Genomic DNA, 16,360 nt, shown 5'->3' with positions numbered 1-16,360 from the left:
TTGAATTTATTTAATGCCATGTGTACTTTGTTCGAAAATACAGGGAAAGGTGTTGTTTAATGTTGCCATTCTTTGGTGCCATCTTAAAACACAGAAAAATAACCCAAAACATCAAATATAAAGACAGAAGGATAAAGAAATAAAGAGGAAGTGCTCAGCTTTACAGTCCCTCTTGTTAAGTGCTCTGCAATGGGCCATGGGTCTGGTGGTTAGGATCCCTTCACCATTGGAATGAAAGTCACCCACTCTTCAGTACTGTCTGGCCGCCACTGAAGCCCTGCTGGACCTTACAAATGCAGATGCTGCCAATGCTGTTACTCAAACTCAATTCCTCTACCATCATGAGTCTGCTTCAGGCTCACTGCCGATACTCTCGGGTCTTGCACTGGAGCCCAAACTCTGCTAGACACAGACACTGCAGAAAACCAAAATTCACCTTCGCGTCGCAACCGTGAGTCAGTACTAGACCACCTTATCAGTGCAGAAGCTGCTGGGAACCCAAACTCATCTCCAATGCTACTGCCACGGGTCAGCACTGGGCCCGTTCATGTCCACGCTGAGCTCACTTGCCAGTAATGCCATTACCGTGACCAAGCTCGTCAACAGGAGGTAAGTAAAAAAAAGTGCAAAAAAAGAGAAATACAAAGAAAGGAAAAGTGGGAGGCGGCTGGAGCCCTACTCTACTGTCATCTTATCACCATTGTTTCTATGTAACAATTGTTTACAACCTCTCTGGTTGGGACCATTGTTCATTCCTGCAAAATTATGTGTAAGCCCTTTGTGCCACTCAGGCATAATGATTTTCATTAGCTCCTCTTTCTTCTGAAGTGGCTGGGGATGGCATCTCGCCTGCTGGTCTTTTTGTGTTTGTGGACAGCCAGGTCAACACCATGATAGAATGTGATATGCCAGGTGGCTGATGTCCACGTTCTGTCCTGATAACTGCTGACTGGAATCCTTCCAGAAATTTTGGTCAATTTGTATCACATGATTAGCATCCACCCTGTTTTAGTCCAGCAATGTTCATTCTAGAATCTAAACAAGCAAGTATAGCTTTTGAAACAATTTATGTTGTCTCTTCATGTCTTCTGGACAGGATGACCTTTTTGATATCTTTAAAACTATTCTGTGCCTCATAACATCTACTCTCTGGAAATAAATTTTGTCCCATTATCTTTAATTTGTGCTATAACTCTCTGCTAGCAGTGCTATCTAATGATGCAAAGCCAGGGAAATGCTCAACAGCACTTTATTGCTTTGAGAATAGTAATGCTCACCGTAATTGTAATAAATTTGACAACAGCCCTTGCAGTTTGAAAAATGTGTTGCTGGAAAACCGCAGCAGGTCAGGCAGCATCCAAGGAGCAGGAGAATCCACGTTTCGGGCATAAGCCCTTCTTCAGGCTTATGCCCGAAACGTCAATTCTCCTGCTCCTTGGATGCTGCCTGACCTGCTGCGCTTTTCCAGCAACACATTTTTCAGCTCTGATCTCCAGCATCTGCAGTCCTCACTTTCTCCTAGCCCTCGCAGTTTGCACAGTTAAGAGTAGAAATTAGGAAGTTGCTATCTAAATTACACAGCTTTACTCCATGCTGCACTATAAGATTACCCCTTCGATAGATTTGGCACTGAAATAGATGCAGGGCATGAAATTGCTCTGTGTATCTATAGTTACTCACTTGACATGGCAGGAAGTGTTATAGCTGGCACATTTTGCTGCAGTGTGTACTTGCATTTAATGCCATCTGCCATGTTGAAATTTGAATCCGTGTCACCAGAATATTAGGCAGGGATTCTGGATGACTAGTCTAAAGACATTATCACCATGCCACCAATGCTTCGGTGCAGTGATAGTGTCCTTATGTTTGGGCCAGAAGGTCCAGGGTGCAGTCCCACATGGCATGGAGGTCTGTCTTTAAATATCCAACCATTTGGAATAACTTAAAAGATAGACTAAAACCACAGTTGTTAGGTGTGGAGGCATTTGTTTATGATTTGTAACTCTACAAATAAATCCCTATAAAATGTTATTGGCTCCAATTCTACCCTCTACCATGCAATTTTCTTGAATATAACAGCAGCATCCAAGGACTATTCTATCTCACCTTAGCAGAGGTGGAGAGAGTTAATCTTCCAACGTTGTTTGACATAGCAACAGGGATTAATACTCCTGCCTGGTCAACCAGCCTTCTCCACGTCCTTCTCATCAGCACATGCATAGATATTCATGATATGTTCGAATATTACAGACCCTCATAAACAAGGCAGAGAATTTTAAATGCTTTCCTACCTGTTATCTTGGAGCTATGATTTTAGCTGAAAATGTGTTGCTGGTTAAAGCACAGCAGGTTAGGCAGCATCCAAGGAACAGGAAATTCGACGTTTTGGGCATAAGCCCTTCATCAGAAATGAGGAGAGTGTGCCAAGCAGGCTAAGATAAAAGGTAGGGAGGAGGGACTTGGGGGAGGGGCGATAGAGATGTGATAGGTGGCTGTGCAAAGGAGATGACCTGGGGGGTGCAGTGAGAGAGAGACTCACTGAAATCCTTGTAGAGGGAGGAAGAGAGCTTCTTCAAGGAAGGCAGCCTTGCAAGAGGATTCGCAGTAAGTTAAAATCTTTGGGTAAAAAATGAGGTCTGCAGATGCTGGAGATCAGAGCTGAAAATGTGTTGCTGGTTAAAGCACAGCAGGTTAGGCAGCATCCAAGGAACAGGAAATTCGACGTTTTGGGCATAAGCCCTTCATCAGGAATGAGGAGAGTGTGCCAAGCAGGCTAAGATAAAAGGTAGAGAGGAGGGACTTGGGGGAGGGGCGATAGAGATGTGATAGGTGGCTGATTTTATCTGACTGGTATCTGTCTTTTTGTTGTGATATTTGTGGTGCTATTTAAGAAGGTGGAAAGAGGTAACCTGGCCACAGCGGAAAAGGAACTCCTCGTTTGGTGTCTTGGTCTCTGCCAATTTTAAGATTGGCTCTGCTTAAGATGGGGATCGATGCCAGTGCAGCATCCATTTGCACTTACGTGATTCAGCCTCTTACACTAATGGTGGACTCATGTAGTGTTCTATTTTGTGGTGAGACAGTTTTAAAGGAATCTGATTTAGTAGTTTATAAACTAGGCGCCAGTCTCCTGGACTCTGAACTAAAATGGTACCATTATAAAAGCCAGCTTACATATGTAGAATTTTGATTTATTTTACATCGTGTGTTCCTGTACTTTATCTTGGAATTCTAAATGTACTTACTCAGCATTTCTCCGACTTGTGCCATAGCCTTCATTCTAACCTCTTGCATTTTAAACTGTCGCTAGCAATTAGAGAAATAATTTCATTCCTGGCAGGCTATAAAAGTCAGTACAGAGCAGAAACCATGAGGATCCAACACTGACAACGAGCTTTACTAGCTGTAAGCCGGGGTGCAAAATCCACTCGAGACAGAGCCATAGCTCTGACTTCAAGCTGCTTACAATGAGCAAATCTCTGCACAGTCAATACATTCTCACTCTTCCTGTCCTTAGACATAAACCCACCTGGATGGACAATCATCCATATTGCACTCCTGCAGTTTGGGCTTGGGCTTTTTATTTTCCGGATAGTAATTGCAGGAATGCTCAGGAACAACACGACCTGAACGTATGTCCACACACTCTGCAGAGCTAAGCTGATAGCCTAAAAAGAGAGAGATTTACAAACAATATGGGAAACAACACACTCAGATGGTTTCTAACTGTTAACCGAGGTTTATAATAGATTTCAAAAAGGGCGGGCCATTTATATTTTTTAAGGGAGCCATCCACCACATTCCTAGTTTGGCACAGATGGCTCAAGCAACTGAGAGCAAAAACAGTCCCAGATTCTTCAGAAAACTTTTAGATTCAGTCAACTGGTTGCACTGAGTTACCAAAACCAGTAAATGGCTGGTTACCAAACATCACATCAGCATACCTTAGTTAGGACAGGGCGATTAAGGCAGTCTCTCCATTTCTGATCATTACTCCTATTGCTGCGAGTATGTGAGAACCTGTATCTGATGTGGACAGGACCATGCGTGGCTACAGCTGAGGTAATTTTGACTTAACTTGCTGGAGTAAAATCTATTGTCACACCCAAGCCTGAAGATTTCCCAAATGACTGGTTTGGTTCAAATTGCCACCTAAATGTGCTGTCCCCTGGTCAATATGGCAGCTACAATTTACTTTCAATAAAGGGCTGTTTTTGCAATGACTAGGAGCCAAGGGCCAAAGGATCAACTTTCAGAAGAGGAAAGGCAAGAGGGATAACATCAAGGGCAACAAGGGACAGGCAATAAATGCTGGCCAGCCAGTGAAACTCAAATGCCATGAGTGATTAAATTTTTTAAAAATGTTTTAGGCACAAATTCACTTGTTTTGGGCAATAATTTCAGGGTAGATTAAATTAAAACATATATTAAAACACAGAAAATGTCTAAAATGATCTGTTACCTCCACCACACGTTGCAGTGCATGGATAGAAATCAGTCTCTCTCCATTGGTGGCTGATTGGTTGATAGAACATGAACTGGACTACACTGTCCCTCGAAGAAACATATCTGGTCTACAATAAAATTAAAGAAAGAAGGAAATGTTGGTTAACTACATTCACTCATTCAAAGCATGTCAGATACTCACCAAGTTCTTTAGACAGCAAAGGATACTTTAAAGTGATCCATCGCAGTCAGTGGTTTTGAATTCTGCAATGGGGAAGTCAGGACGTGGAGTTACTAGCTTGGTGCTTCTTTTTTTTAAAAAGAAGACAGATTTTCCAAATTATGAGGGGCATAGGTAAGATAAATAGGAGAAAGTTTTCCGCTTCAGAGAGCAATCAATAACCAGGAGCATGGATTTAAGGAAAAGGCACAAGGCTTAGAGGGATGTATGGAAGAATTCTGGAGTTTGCAGCCTGAAAGGATGGCAGAGGTGGGAACTATTTAGATGGTCACGGTAGACTACAATGTTATGCTGAAAACTAGGGAATAGGACCAGTGTAGATAGTTTGTTGACTGGCATAGGCAGAATGGGCTGAAGGACCTCATTCTGTGTTGTCAAACTCTATGACCCTAAAAATAAGCCATCAAAATGCAAAAGATTTCACACACACAAAAAATGGCCAAGTTTTCTCAATTTTTTGCTAGTTTAGAAATCATACTGACAAATGGCTCCAGCAACAAAACAGACAGCGTCTCTAGAATGAATGAATTTGGATTGGAAGGTTCTACTACTCAGAAATCCTTCAAATACATTCAAAATTAAGCTTTGTGTTAGAGGTGCAGGAAAACCAACATGAATGTTTTGCTGTTACAATTTTTTTTCAACTGAGTGGTGAATTGATTAGAATGCACCAACATAATTCATAGCTGCTTTAAATCACCATACAGAACCAATTTAATCACAAGTGTAGGATAAAAAAAGACCAGTTAAAAATAGTTAAATTTTGTGATAAACTGATTCTCAGTTAAACTAGCAAGACTGCATCAGGTTACATCTTTAAGTCAATTTCTTTTAAAAACTGGCGGCTCAATTGTGTTTGCCTATGGCAAGTTTTGGTTTTAGCAATCTCCAGCTGAATTTGAGTTGAGAGTTGAGCCAAAACAAACCTCTCTGTAAAATAGTGCAAATTTGAGCACACTGCACTCCTGCAATTGCTGATTACAACCAAATTAGAAATTAAAACCTTGGCAACTAATTCAGTAATCATTCTGTAAATGGTTCCTTCAAAACAGAGATCTGCAATTCAATAGACATCAACCTTAAATGTTAAGGTTCTCTCCATAGATGCTGCATTACCTACTGAGTATTTCTAGTATTTTCTTTGGTTTTTTTTGAATGTACACTTAACTATCCTTCATATAAATTTTCTGCGAGGGAATGGTTAAGGAACAAGTTGCTGGAATGAGAAACTCAGCTCCTCAAAAATCATTCACCATCTACAAGACACAGGTCAGGGATATGGTGAAGAGCTCTCCATTTGTCTTGGAGGGGTGCAGCCCTCACAGTATTCTATCCAGAATATCATCCAGGAGAAAGCATCCCACTGTACCGGTACTCCACTCAACATCTCAAATATTTATTCCTTCCTCCACCACCACCACTAAACAGTGGCAGCAGTGAACCATCCACGGCATCAACTTACCAAGGTTCCTTAAACCCCAGCTTCCAAACCACCTGAACAATCACCTAGAAGGATGAAGTCTATATTAGGTTAGATATTAGATTCCCTACAGTGTGGAAACAGGCCCTTCAGCCCAACCAGTCCACACCGATCCTCCGAACAGTAACCCACCCAGACCCATTTCCCTCTGACTAATGCACCTAACACTATGGGCAATTTAGCATGGCCAATTTTTGGTCTGTGGGAGGAAACCTACGCAGACACGGGGAGAATATGCAAACTCCACACAGACAGTCACCCGAGGCTGGAATTGAACCTGGGACCCTGGTGCTGTGAAGCAGCAGTGCTAACTGCTGAGCCACCTTATCTGCAGATCTATGGGAGCATCACTACCTGCACATTTCCCTTCAAGTCACACACTACCCAGAACTGGAAGTATAACACCATTCCTTCACTGTGGTTGGGGCAGATTTCTGGAATTCCCACCCTAACAACAACATGGATGTCTATACACCCCAAGGAATGCAGCAGTTCAAGGTGGTACAGTGGCTCAGTGGTTAGCAAGGTTGCCTCACAGCACCTAAGGTGACTGTTTTGAGTTTGCACATTCTCCCCATGTCTGGGTGGGTTTTTTTCCCGTGTGCTCTGGTTTCCTCCCACAGTCCAAAGATGTGCAGTTTGCGTGGATTGGCCATGCTAACTTACCCATCATGTTCAGGGATGTGCAGGCTGGAAGGATTAGCCACGGGAGACGGAGGTTGCAGGGATAGGGTAGAGCGAGTGGGTCTTGGTGGGATGCTTCCACACTGTGGGAATTCAACAATTCTATGAAGGCAGTGCTCCACCACCTTCTCAAGTGAAATGAAGATAGGCAAAAAATCAACAACACCCATATCCCCATAGAGAAAAAAAATCACCCGGCTTTACTTAGTGAACATATTGCCAAATATCGTAAATGGAAAATTCTGAAAATGATGCCTTTTAGCATCATAAGCAATATTGTTTTTGTTTCCTGTGAGGCCAGGGATATTTAAGAAAGTTTGCTTTGCCATATATCATCGACCAAAGGGATGGAGGCAAGGTCCTTTAAGATTCAGGAAAGGGTTGGCAGCTTTAGGTCTCTGACTCAAATGAAGCCAAGTACAATTAAGGATCTGAGATCTTTTAAGAGGGAAACAGTGTCAACTAATGGACCCTCTCCTCATAAAAGCAACATCAGCTATTGTTCTACTGCCCTCCCTCTTCTCGTGACCTCTGTGATCAGAGCACACACATCTAAAGGCATGTCAGGTTCCTGCTCCTACTGCCATTTTTATTAGTGGGTTGGATGCCCCTCTGGGGTAAGAAATAAAGATCACATCTAGAAAATCAGAGTGCCAAATTTTTCCTCCGTTAACCTGTCTTTCTTCAGACAGGTATAATGCAGAAAATTCGAACTCAATGAATCATCAGCTTTCCTGCTTAGTTCAACCATATACCATCGTCTTTTATATTCTCATGTTTCCATCGCTTTGATGTCAGAACCTAAAAGCTGCAGTTGATCTGAAGTATTAAGCAGCAGTATTAACTAGCAACCAGAATCAGAGGGGATTCTGGGAGATTTGCAAGCTTCCAGTATCCTTGCCATTACTTTTACCATTGTTCTTTGGCATGAAAACTGAAGGACATGAAGGCCACAGTTCGCAGGGAAGGCTTTCCCTCCAGGTTTTGGGAGCCTGACAACAGGGTCAAATGGGGGACTTGCCATGGACTATGAATGGTGAGCTAAGAGACTGCTTAAACTGACCAGTTAATAGTGGAATCGCCTGTTAATACAGGTTCACTCACCTGTAGGAGGACCTGCAGAACAGCAGCAGTCATTTGAGTTTCCAGGTAAGGAAAAGGTGCAGGTGACTCATGTTACCAAACTTTTTCCAACTTTGATAAAGAAAAGCCCCCTCAGTAGCCAGGCAACCGAATTGGAAGGATAAATCACTCCCAGAACATCCTGCAGCTGAGGTCAAGGCAGGTGGGAAAGGTTTCCAAGTTTGCCTGATGTCCTCGTCTGCAGTTGGGCAGTACGGTGCTTTCAGGCTGTCTCTGCAGCCCCTCCTGGATCTTGGAGACTGCCTGGAAAATCCCAGCAGACCTCTGGCATTAAAACTTTAAATGAGCCTACACAAGCATTATTGCAACCCCCTCCTCAAAATTGGCCACTCATGTTCTCGAGACCTACTCAGCGCCACAAAAATGGACTGGGAGTCAGACGGAGCTATAGGTAAGTCAGCAGCACTAATCACATGGGTGGGACACTGCTGCCTCACAGTGCTAGGGACCTGGGTTCAATTCTAGCCTCGCATGACTGTCTGCGTGGAGTTTGCATATTCTCCCTTGTCTGCATGGGTTCCCCCGGATGCTCTGATTTCCTCCCAGAGTTCAAAGATGTACAGGTTAGATGGATTGGCCATGTTAAATTGCCCATAGTGTCCAGGGATGCGTAGGTGTGTTACCCACGTGAAATGTGGGGTTACAGGAAAAGGGTAGCTTGTGGGTCTGGTTGGGATGCTGTTCAGAGGGTCGGTGTTGACTCGGTCAGCCAAATAACCTGTTAACACACTGTAGAGATTCTATGATTCTCTTTTTATGGAGCAAAAGTCTGACAATTGCTGGATGTCTGAAATAAAAACAGAAAATGGTGGGACTACTCAGTAGGTCAAGTTTCATCCAAAACAATGACACTGCTTCTCTCAGCAGACATTGCCTGGTCCGCTGTGTGTCTCTAGTATTTTCTGCCTTGATATATTTCACACATGCTCTGACATTTTGGGATCTACAGTATCAGACAGCAGAGCCAATCCATTTTTTGCATGTCGTGTTGCAGGTAGCAGGTGATAAGGAGGAAGAGAACAAAAAAGGGTGTGAAGTGTGCTAATGGCACCAGATATTGACATTTTGCAGCAAAAGGTATGGCAACCCATTGTGGTTAGAGGCCAAAGCATTGCATTCGCTGGAGGGTCATGTTCAGCAAGGATGCAGCTACAGAACCATGTCATTCACACTGAGCAGACCTGAAGCCAACTTTAGTTACAGCTGCCAATAGCTATTGGCCATGTGAGTGTGACCCTGAATTTTCATGCCCCTAGCTCCTTCCAAGTTAGAGCATGGAACATCAGTAAGGCTAGCCAGTTTGCTGTCCAAAATATATGGAAAAGTTGACAAATGTATTCCCAATGAACAGCAACAGAATCATAACAAGGCTGCCCAATTTCATGTGACTGTTTGATTTCCAAAATATACAGAGAGTGATTGATGTTTCTTCTACAAATGTCAGTGCCTTTAAAGCATGACACAATGGCCCACATGAACACAGCGTGGATGTGTTCAAATCCATGACTAAATCGCTATGGCTGGTGTTTTACATTCCTCTCGGGTATGGACTCAGAAACATTTTGGGAAGGTGGACAGGTTCGCAGTGTAAAATCAGTTGGGTTGGCGATAAAACCTGCTGGCTTCTCTATGGGCTCAGGGAGTGAGCTACATGTGCAGTAGCCCTGTGACTCATGGAGAATCGCCCCCAAGTCACAAAGACTATGGAAAGATGCACTTCCATCCTCATGAATGGATGCACCCACCCCCTGTATTATGGGGGAGATGTGGTTTAATGGTCAGGTTAAGGTTATCATTCAGTTTCAATTAGCAGTTAGGAAGGCAAACACATTTTGTTTCAAGAGGGCTAGAATACAAGAGCAGAGATGTACTTCTGAGACTAAATAAGGCTCTAGTCAGACCACATTTGCAATCTGCTGAGCAGCTTTGGCACCCATATCTATGGAAGGATTCCTCAAGAAGGGCTTATGCCCGAAACGTGGAATCTCCTGTTCCTTGGATGCTGCCTGACCTGCTGCGCTTTTCCAGCAACACATTTTCAGCTCTGATCTCCAGCATCTGCAGACCTCACTCTCTCCTATGGAAGGATGGGCTTGCCTTGGACAGCATCCAGATGAGATTCACAAGAATGATTCCAGGAATAAAGGGCTTGCCAATATGAAGAGTGCTTGAGAACTCTGGGTCTCCATTCGATGGAGTATAAAAGAATGTGGGGGGATCTCATTGGAATTTACTGAGACTCCTGGAGTGGACGGGGAGATGATGTTTCCCACTGGTAGTAGAAACTAGCACTCGAGGGCAAAACCTCAGAGTGAAAGGGCAACCCTTTAAAACTAAGATGAAGAGGAATTTCTTCAGCCAGAGGGTGGTGTACCCATAGAACTCAGCCTCCACAGCCCTCTGTGGCAATAATTCTTTCAGTGTCTTTATGGCAGAGATAGATAGGTCTTTTTTTAGGAAGGAGAATCATAGAATTAAAGGGAGAAGGTAGTAGAATGGGGTTGAGAAACTATCAGTCATTATCGAATGGCAGAGCAGACTCAATGAGCCAAATTGCTCAATTCTGCTCCTTTTCTTACGGTCTTGTACGTGAACAATACTTAGGGAGTAGCAGCTATTTCCAAATGATGACCTTATGAGCAATCTCAAGTTTTAAATGTAGATTTGGGTCAGCAACAAGTTACAATCTAACATTAATGACTTAGCCAAAGGGACCAACTATATTGTAGCCAAATTTTCTGGTGATACAAAGATAGATAGAAAAACAAGTTGTGAGGAAACAAAAAAGCTTCAAAGGAATATAAATAGGCGAAGCAAATTGGCAAAATGTTAGAAGATGAAACATAACGCGAGAAACAAGAGTGTCCATTTTGTTAATAAGAACAGAGCGCACGGTGGCACAGTGGTTAGCACTGCTGCCTCACAGCACCAGGAACCTGGGTTCAATTCCCGCCTCAGGCGACTGACTGTGTGGAGTTTGCACGTTCTCCCTGTGTCTGTGTGGGTTTCCTCCAGGTGCTCCGGTTTCCTCCCACAGTCCAAAGATGTGCGGGTCAGGTGAATTGGCCATGCTAAATTGCCCGTAGTATTAGGTAAGGGGTATTTGTAGGGGTATGGGTGGGTTGCGCTTCGGCGGGTCGGTGTGGACTTGTTGGGTCGAAGGGCCTGTTTCCACACTGTAAGTAATCTAAGTAATCTAATCTAATCTAATCAGAAAAAGAGTTTTATTTGGGTAGCGAGATGATAGAATACTCTGGTACAGAGGAATCTTTGTATCCTCATACGTGAAACACAAAAAGTTAGCATACAGTTACAGTAAGAAAGCAGAAATGCAAATGAACGCTATCATTATTGGAAACGTGGTGAAGTATATAAGTAAGGATGTCTTAGTAAGGTGCTGATACTAAACCTAAACCAGGTTAGGTTTATGACCTTATGAGCAATCTCAAGTTTTAAATAGGGACGTATCTGCATTGGAGGTAGTTCAGAGCAGGTTAATTTGACAGATTCTTGGGATGAAGGTTTGTCTGATAACTAACAGTTAATCAGGGTGGTTCAACATTAACTAGAGTTTAGATGAATGAGGTGATCTGATTGAAACAAATAAAGTTCAGAGGGAGTTTTAACAATGCCAAGCAAATGTCTTCCCTTGAAATGTAATCTGGAATAGGTGACATCGTTTCAGAAGAAAGGATCTCTCTCTCAGTTAAGATGAAAATGATGATGATGCATTTCTTCCTTAGAGGACAATATATTTTATTTGTTCATGGGATGTAGGTGTCACTGGCTGGGCCAGCATTTATTACCTAGTCTTAATTGCCCTTAAATGGAATGCCTTGCTCAGCCATTTCAGAGGGTAATTAAGACTCAACCAGAAACTGTGATTCTCGAGTTACATTTGGGCCAGACTGAGCAAGAACCATTAACATCCTTCACTACAGGATATTAATGCTACAGTCATAGAGATGTACAGCACGGTAACAGACCATTCGGCCCAACTCATCTATGCCAACCAGACATCCTAACCTAATGTAGTCCCATTTTCAGCACTTCACTCATATCCCTCTAAACCTTTCCTAGTCATATACCCATCCAGATGCCGTTTAAATGCTGTAATTGTACCAGCCTACACCATTTCCTCTGGCAGCTCATTCCATACATGCACCACCCTCTGTGTGAAAATGTTGTCCTTAGGTCCCCTTTATATCTTTCCCCTTCCATGCTTTTATAAAAATGATGATATGGTTCCCATTAGGCTAGGTTTTAGAATTCAGATCTTAAATGAATTCAGTTTACTATCTGACATGGTGGGAATTGAATTCATGTCCACAGAACATTAGACAAGAGGTCTGGATGACTGCTACTGTCTCACGAATTAATTGCAGCAACTCTCTTGCCCAGAGGGCACCAAAGCCTAGGCTGTTGAATATTTTCATGACAGTGAGATCATTGCAGGATAACTGAGGGTTACGAGGGCAAGCAGAAAAGTGGAGTTGAGGGCTTCATCACATCAATCATGAGCTTGCTGATGTGTGGATCAGGCTCAAGGTGCTGAAAACTCCTATTTCTTATGTTTTTGCAATAAATAATACCATAACTCATAAGTTAAAAAGTGTGGCGCTGGAAAGGCATAGCAGGTCAGGCAGCAGCTGAGGAGCAGTAGAGTCGACGTTTCGGGCATAAGCCCTTCATCAGGAATGCACCATAACTCATAAGACCAACCAGTACAGAAATTGCACAACTGCTTTTTCTGACAGTTCATTTTCCTTTATCCCTTTAAATTTAACTCATATCTAAGCAATTAACACATGAAGTGAATTTCTTATCCATTCTGCAGATAGTTGGGACATTCAATTTAAAATCATTTTCGCTCTGTCCCCTCACCCTTAAGGGCAACATGACGGGCCCTCCCTTCACTTTGCACATTCTACTTTGCTCTGCTATATCCCCACTTCAATCTCGAGTTCAGTTCAAGTTTTGCTTCATGTATATTTACATCATTGCGGATGTATATGCTAAATTCCATTTAATACCACTTTGCAACATTACTTGATTTATATCCTGTAAAATATAGCCTGATATTGTCAGGAGGGAAAATTTAAACCTGTAAGTTTAGATGCCAATTTAAAAACAGGAATGAAAGTTCACAAGAGTTTATTCAAGCAGAACTGTCCCAGCTTTGCTGTTAATGCAATTTCCTACTGGTGTTATGTTCCCAAATGTAAGCACAGGATATTTGTAACGATGGTTTTATGGCTGGATCCTGGATCAGGTTCCTTGCTTTTAGTGTGTGAATAACGATAGTGCTTGCTGCATTCATTAGAATCTTATGAGAAGCACACTTTTAAAGGGTGGGGGAACTGGCAATATTATCCATTTTAACAAATAGAATACTGAAAGAGCTTGATTGTCACAGAGATATACAGCACAGAAACAAACTCTTCGGTCCAACTCGTCCATGCCAACCAGATATCCTAATTTAATCTAGTTCCATTACCCAGCATGTGGCCACTATCCCTCTAAACCCTTCCTATTCATGTACCTGCCCAGATGCTTTTTAAGTGTTGTAATTGTACAACACTCCAACAACTCCTTTGGCATGCTTCTCTAGGATTGTACCAAACTAACAGACTGTAAAACGGTGACAGAATCCAGTTTGATGGATGATTCTCTGAAGCTGGATGAGACATAATTCTGTACAAGCTGCACTAGAAATTGTTTGACTTTTCAGCACGGCGCTAATTTGCTTTTTTTTCCCCTACTTCAAACAACTCGATTTCACCCGGTCAAAATTATTCCTTTTAACAAAAATTGTGTCTCACTAACTGAATTGAGTTTTTGAAGAGGTGACAAAGAAGATTAATGAAGACAGCAGTAAATGCTGTCCATATGGACAGCAAGGCATTCGACAAGGTTCCATGTGATGGTCTGGTTAGAAAGTTTAGATAACAGGGATCCAATGAGAACTAGCCAGTTGGGTACAAAATTGGCTTGAAAGTAGGAGACAGAGGGTGGTGGTACGGGGTTGTTTTTCAGGCTGGAGGCTTGTGACCAGTAGTGTGCCACAAGGATTGGTGCTGGGTCCACTGTTTTTTATCATTTATATAAATGATTTGTATTTGAATATAGGAGGTATAGTTAGTTTGCAGACGACACCAAAATTGGTGGTGTAGTGGACTGTAAAAAGATTATCTCAGAGTACAGTGGGATCTTGATCAGATGGGCCAATGAGCTGAGGAGTGGCAGATGGAGTTTAATTTAGATAAATGCGAGGTGCTGCATTTTGCTAAGACAAACCTGGCAGGACCTTTTGGAGTGTTGGAGATAGTGAGGGCTGCAGGTGCTGGTAGATCAGAGTTGATAATGTGTGGAGCTGGAAAAAGCACAGCAGGTCAAGCAGCATCAGAGGAGCAGGGGAATCAACAGTTCAGGTTAGAACCTTTCATCAGGCTTCGTGATGAGTTTTGATGAAAGGTTCTGATCTGAAACATTGATGCTCTTGCTCCTCTGATGCTGCTCAACAAGCTCTGCTTTTTCCAACTCCACACTTTAATCAACCCTGGGGAATGATGCCAAATAAAGAAATCTCGGGAGGCAGGTGCATAATTCCTTGAAAGTGGAGGTGCAGTTAGACAGGGTGGTGTGGAAGGTGTTTGGCATGCTTGCCTTCATTGGCAGTGCATTGAACATAGGAAATAAAAACCAAAAGAACCGCGGATGCTGTAAATCAGATACAAAAACAGAAGTTGCTGGAAAAGCTCAGTAGGTCTGGCAGCATCTGTAAATAGAAATGAGAATCAAACTTCCAGGTACAGTGACACTTCCCCAGAACCGATTTGAAACGTTAACTCTGGTTTCTCTTCACAGATGCTGCCAGACCTGCTGAGCTTTTCCAGCAATTTCTGCTCTTGTCATTTGAACATAGGTATTGGGATGTCATGTTGCGGCTGTATAGGAAATTGGTGAGGCTGCTTTGAGAATACTGCGTGCAGTTCTGGTCTTTTGGAGAATGATGCGAGTGGTGCAGCTTTCCAGCTTACTATAGACTGCTACACAGAATTACATAGTAGACAGGCATGAGGCTGGAGGAACACAACAAGCCAGGCAGCATCAGGAGGTGGAGAAGACTTCTCTGCCTCCTGATGTTGCCTGGCTTGCTACATTGCTCCAGCCTCCTGCTCATCTTCAACGCCACACTCACAGGAATCCGATTCACTAGAGGGGAAGAAAAGGACAACCAACTCCCATTCCTAGAGATGATGGTACAGAGAACATCTATCGGAGAATTCATCACAAAGGTATACAGGAAAGTCACAGACACAGACCAAGTCCTGAATTATGAAAGCAACCACCCCAACACACACAAAAGAAGTTGCATCAAGACACTATTCAAAAGGGCCACAACACACTGCAATGCACCAGAACTGCAAAAAGAGGAAGAAGAACACCTATACAATGTATTCACCAAAAACAGATACCCGCGCAATTTCATCAACAGATGCCCAAGTGAAAGACAACGGAACGAGGACATGCCGCAACCCAAAGGATTAGCCACACTACCATACATCAGGAGCATTTCCAAACTGACAGCCAGACTGCTGCGACCACTAGGACTCATAACAGCACACAAACCAACAGCCACTCTCAGACAACAACTCACCAGAACAAAAGACCCGATACCCAGCATGAGCAAAACCAATGTAGTGTATAAAATCCCATGCAAGGACTGCACAAAACACTACATAGGACAAACAGGAAGACAGCTAACGATCCGCATCCATGAACACCAACTAGCCAGGAAACGACATGACTAGCTATCCTTAGTAGCCACACACACACAGATGACAAGCAACATGAATTCGACTGGGACAACACTACTATTATAGGACAAGCCAAACAGAGAACAGCCAGGGAATTCCTAGAGGCATGGCACTCATCCACAGATTCAATCAATAAGCACATCGACCTGGACCCAATATACCGGCCACTGCAGCAGACAGCTGGAACTGACAACCGGAAGTGGCAGATTCAAACCACTACAAATGCTGGAGAAAAGATCACAGAAGTGCTTCCCAGGAGGCTCCCAAGCACTGAGGATTTCACCTAGACAAGGGACGAAACGTCTGCAACACAAATTCCCAGCTCGGCGAACAGAACCACAACAACGAGCACCCGAGCTACAAATCTTTTCACAAACTTTCCCACTATTATCCTTGATTGGCCCTAATTTAACTCTCGTTATTCTTTTATTCCTGACATACCTATGGAAAGCCTTAGGGTTAACCCTGATCTTATCTGCCAACGACTTCTCATGTCTCCTCCTTGCTCTTCTGAGCTCTTTTTTTAGGTCTTTCCTGACCTTCTTG

General features: G+C 43.0%; 1 protein-coding gene across 2 annotated transcripts in view; it reads right to left on the bottom strand.

Moving 5' to 3' along the window:
• Positions 1-16,360, bottom strand: part of adamtsl3 (ADAMTS-like 3) — a 661,690-nt gene that overhangs the window by 200,633 nt on the left and 444,697 nt on the right. For both annotated transcript variants that reach the window (XM_060852820.1, XM_060852818.1), the window contains exons 10-11: positions 4,463-4,574; positions 3,530-3,668 (exon numbers count right to left, since the gene is read on the bottom strand). In XM_060852820.1, coding sequence (XP_060708803.1) covers positions 3,530-3,668; positions 4,463-4,574 — 251 coding nt within the window. The remainder of the gene's footprint in view (positions 1-3,529; positions 3,669-4,462; positions 4,575-16,360) is intronic.

Source organism: Hemiscyllium ocellatum, chromosome 39 (assembly GCF_020745735.1).
Source record: "Hemiscyllium ocellatum isolate sHemOce1 chromosome 39, sHemOce1.pat.X.cur, whole genome shotgun sequence".
NCBI lineage: Eukaryota > Metazoa > Chordata > Chondrichthyes > Orectolobiformes > Hemiscylliidae > Hemiscyllium > Hemiscyllium ocellatum.
The sequence above is the reverse complement of the archived record's forward strand: the minus strand, read 5'-3'. Positions and strand labels throughout refer to the sequence as shown.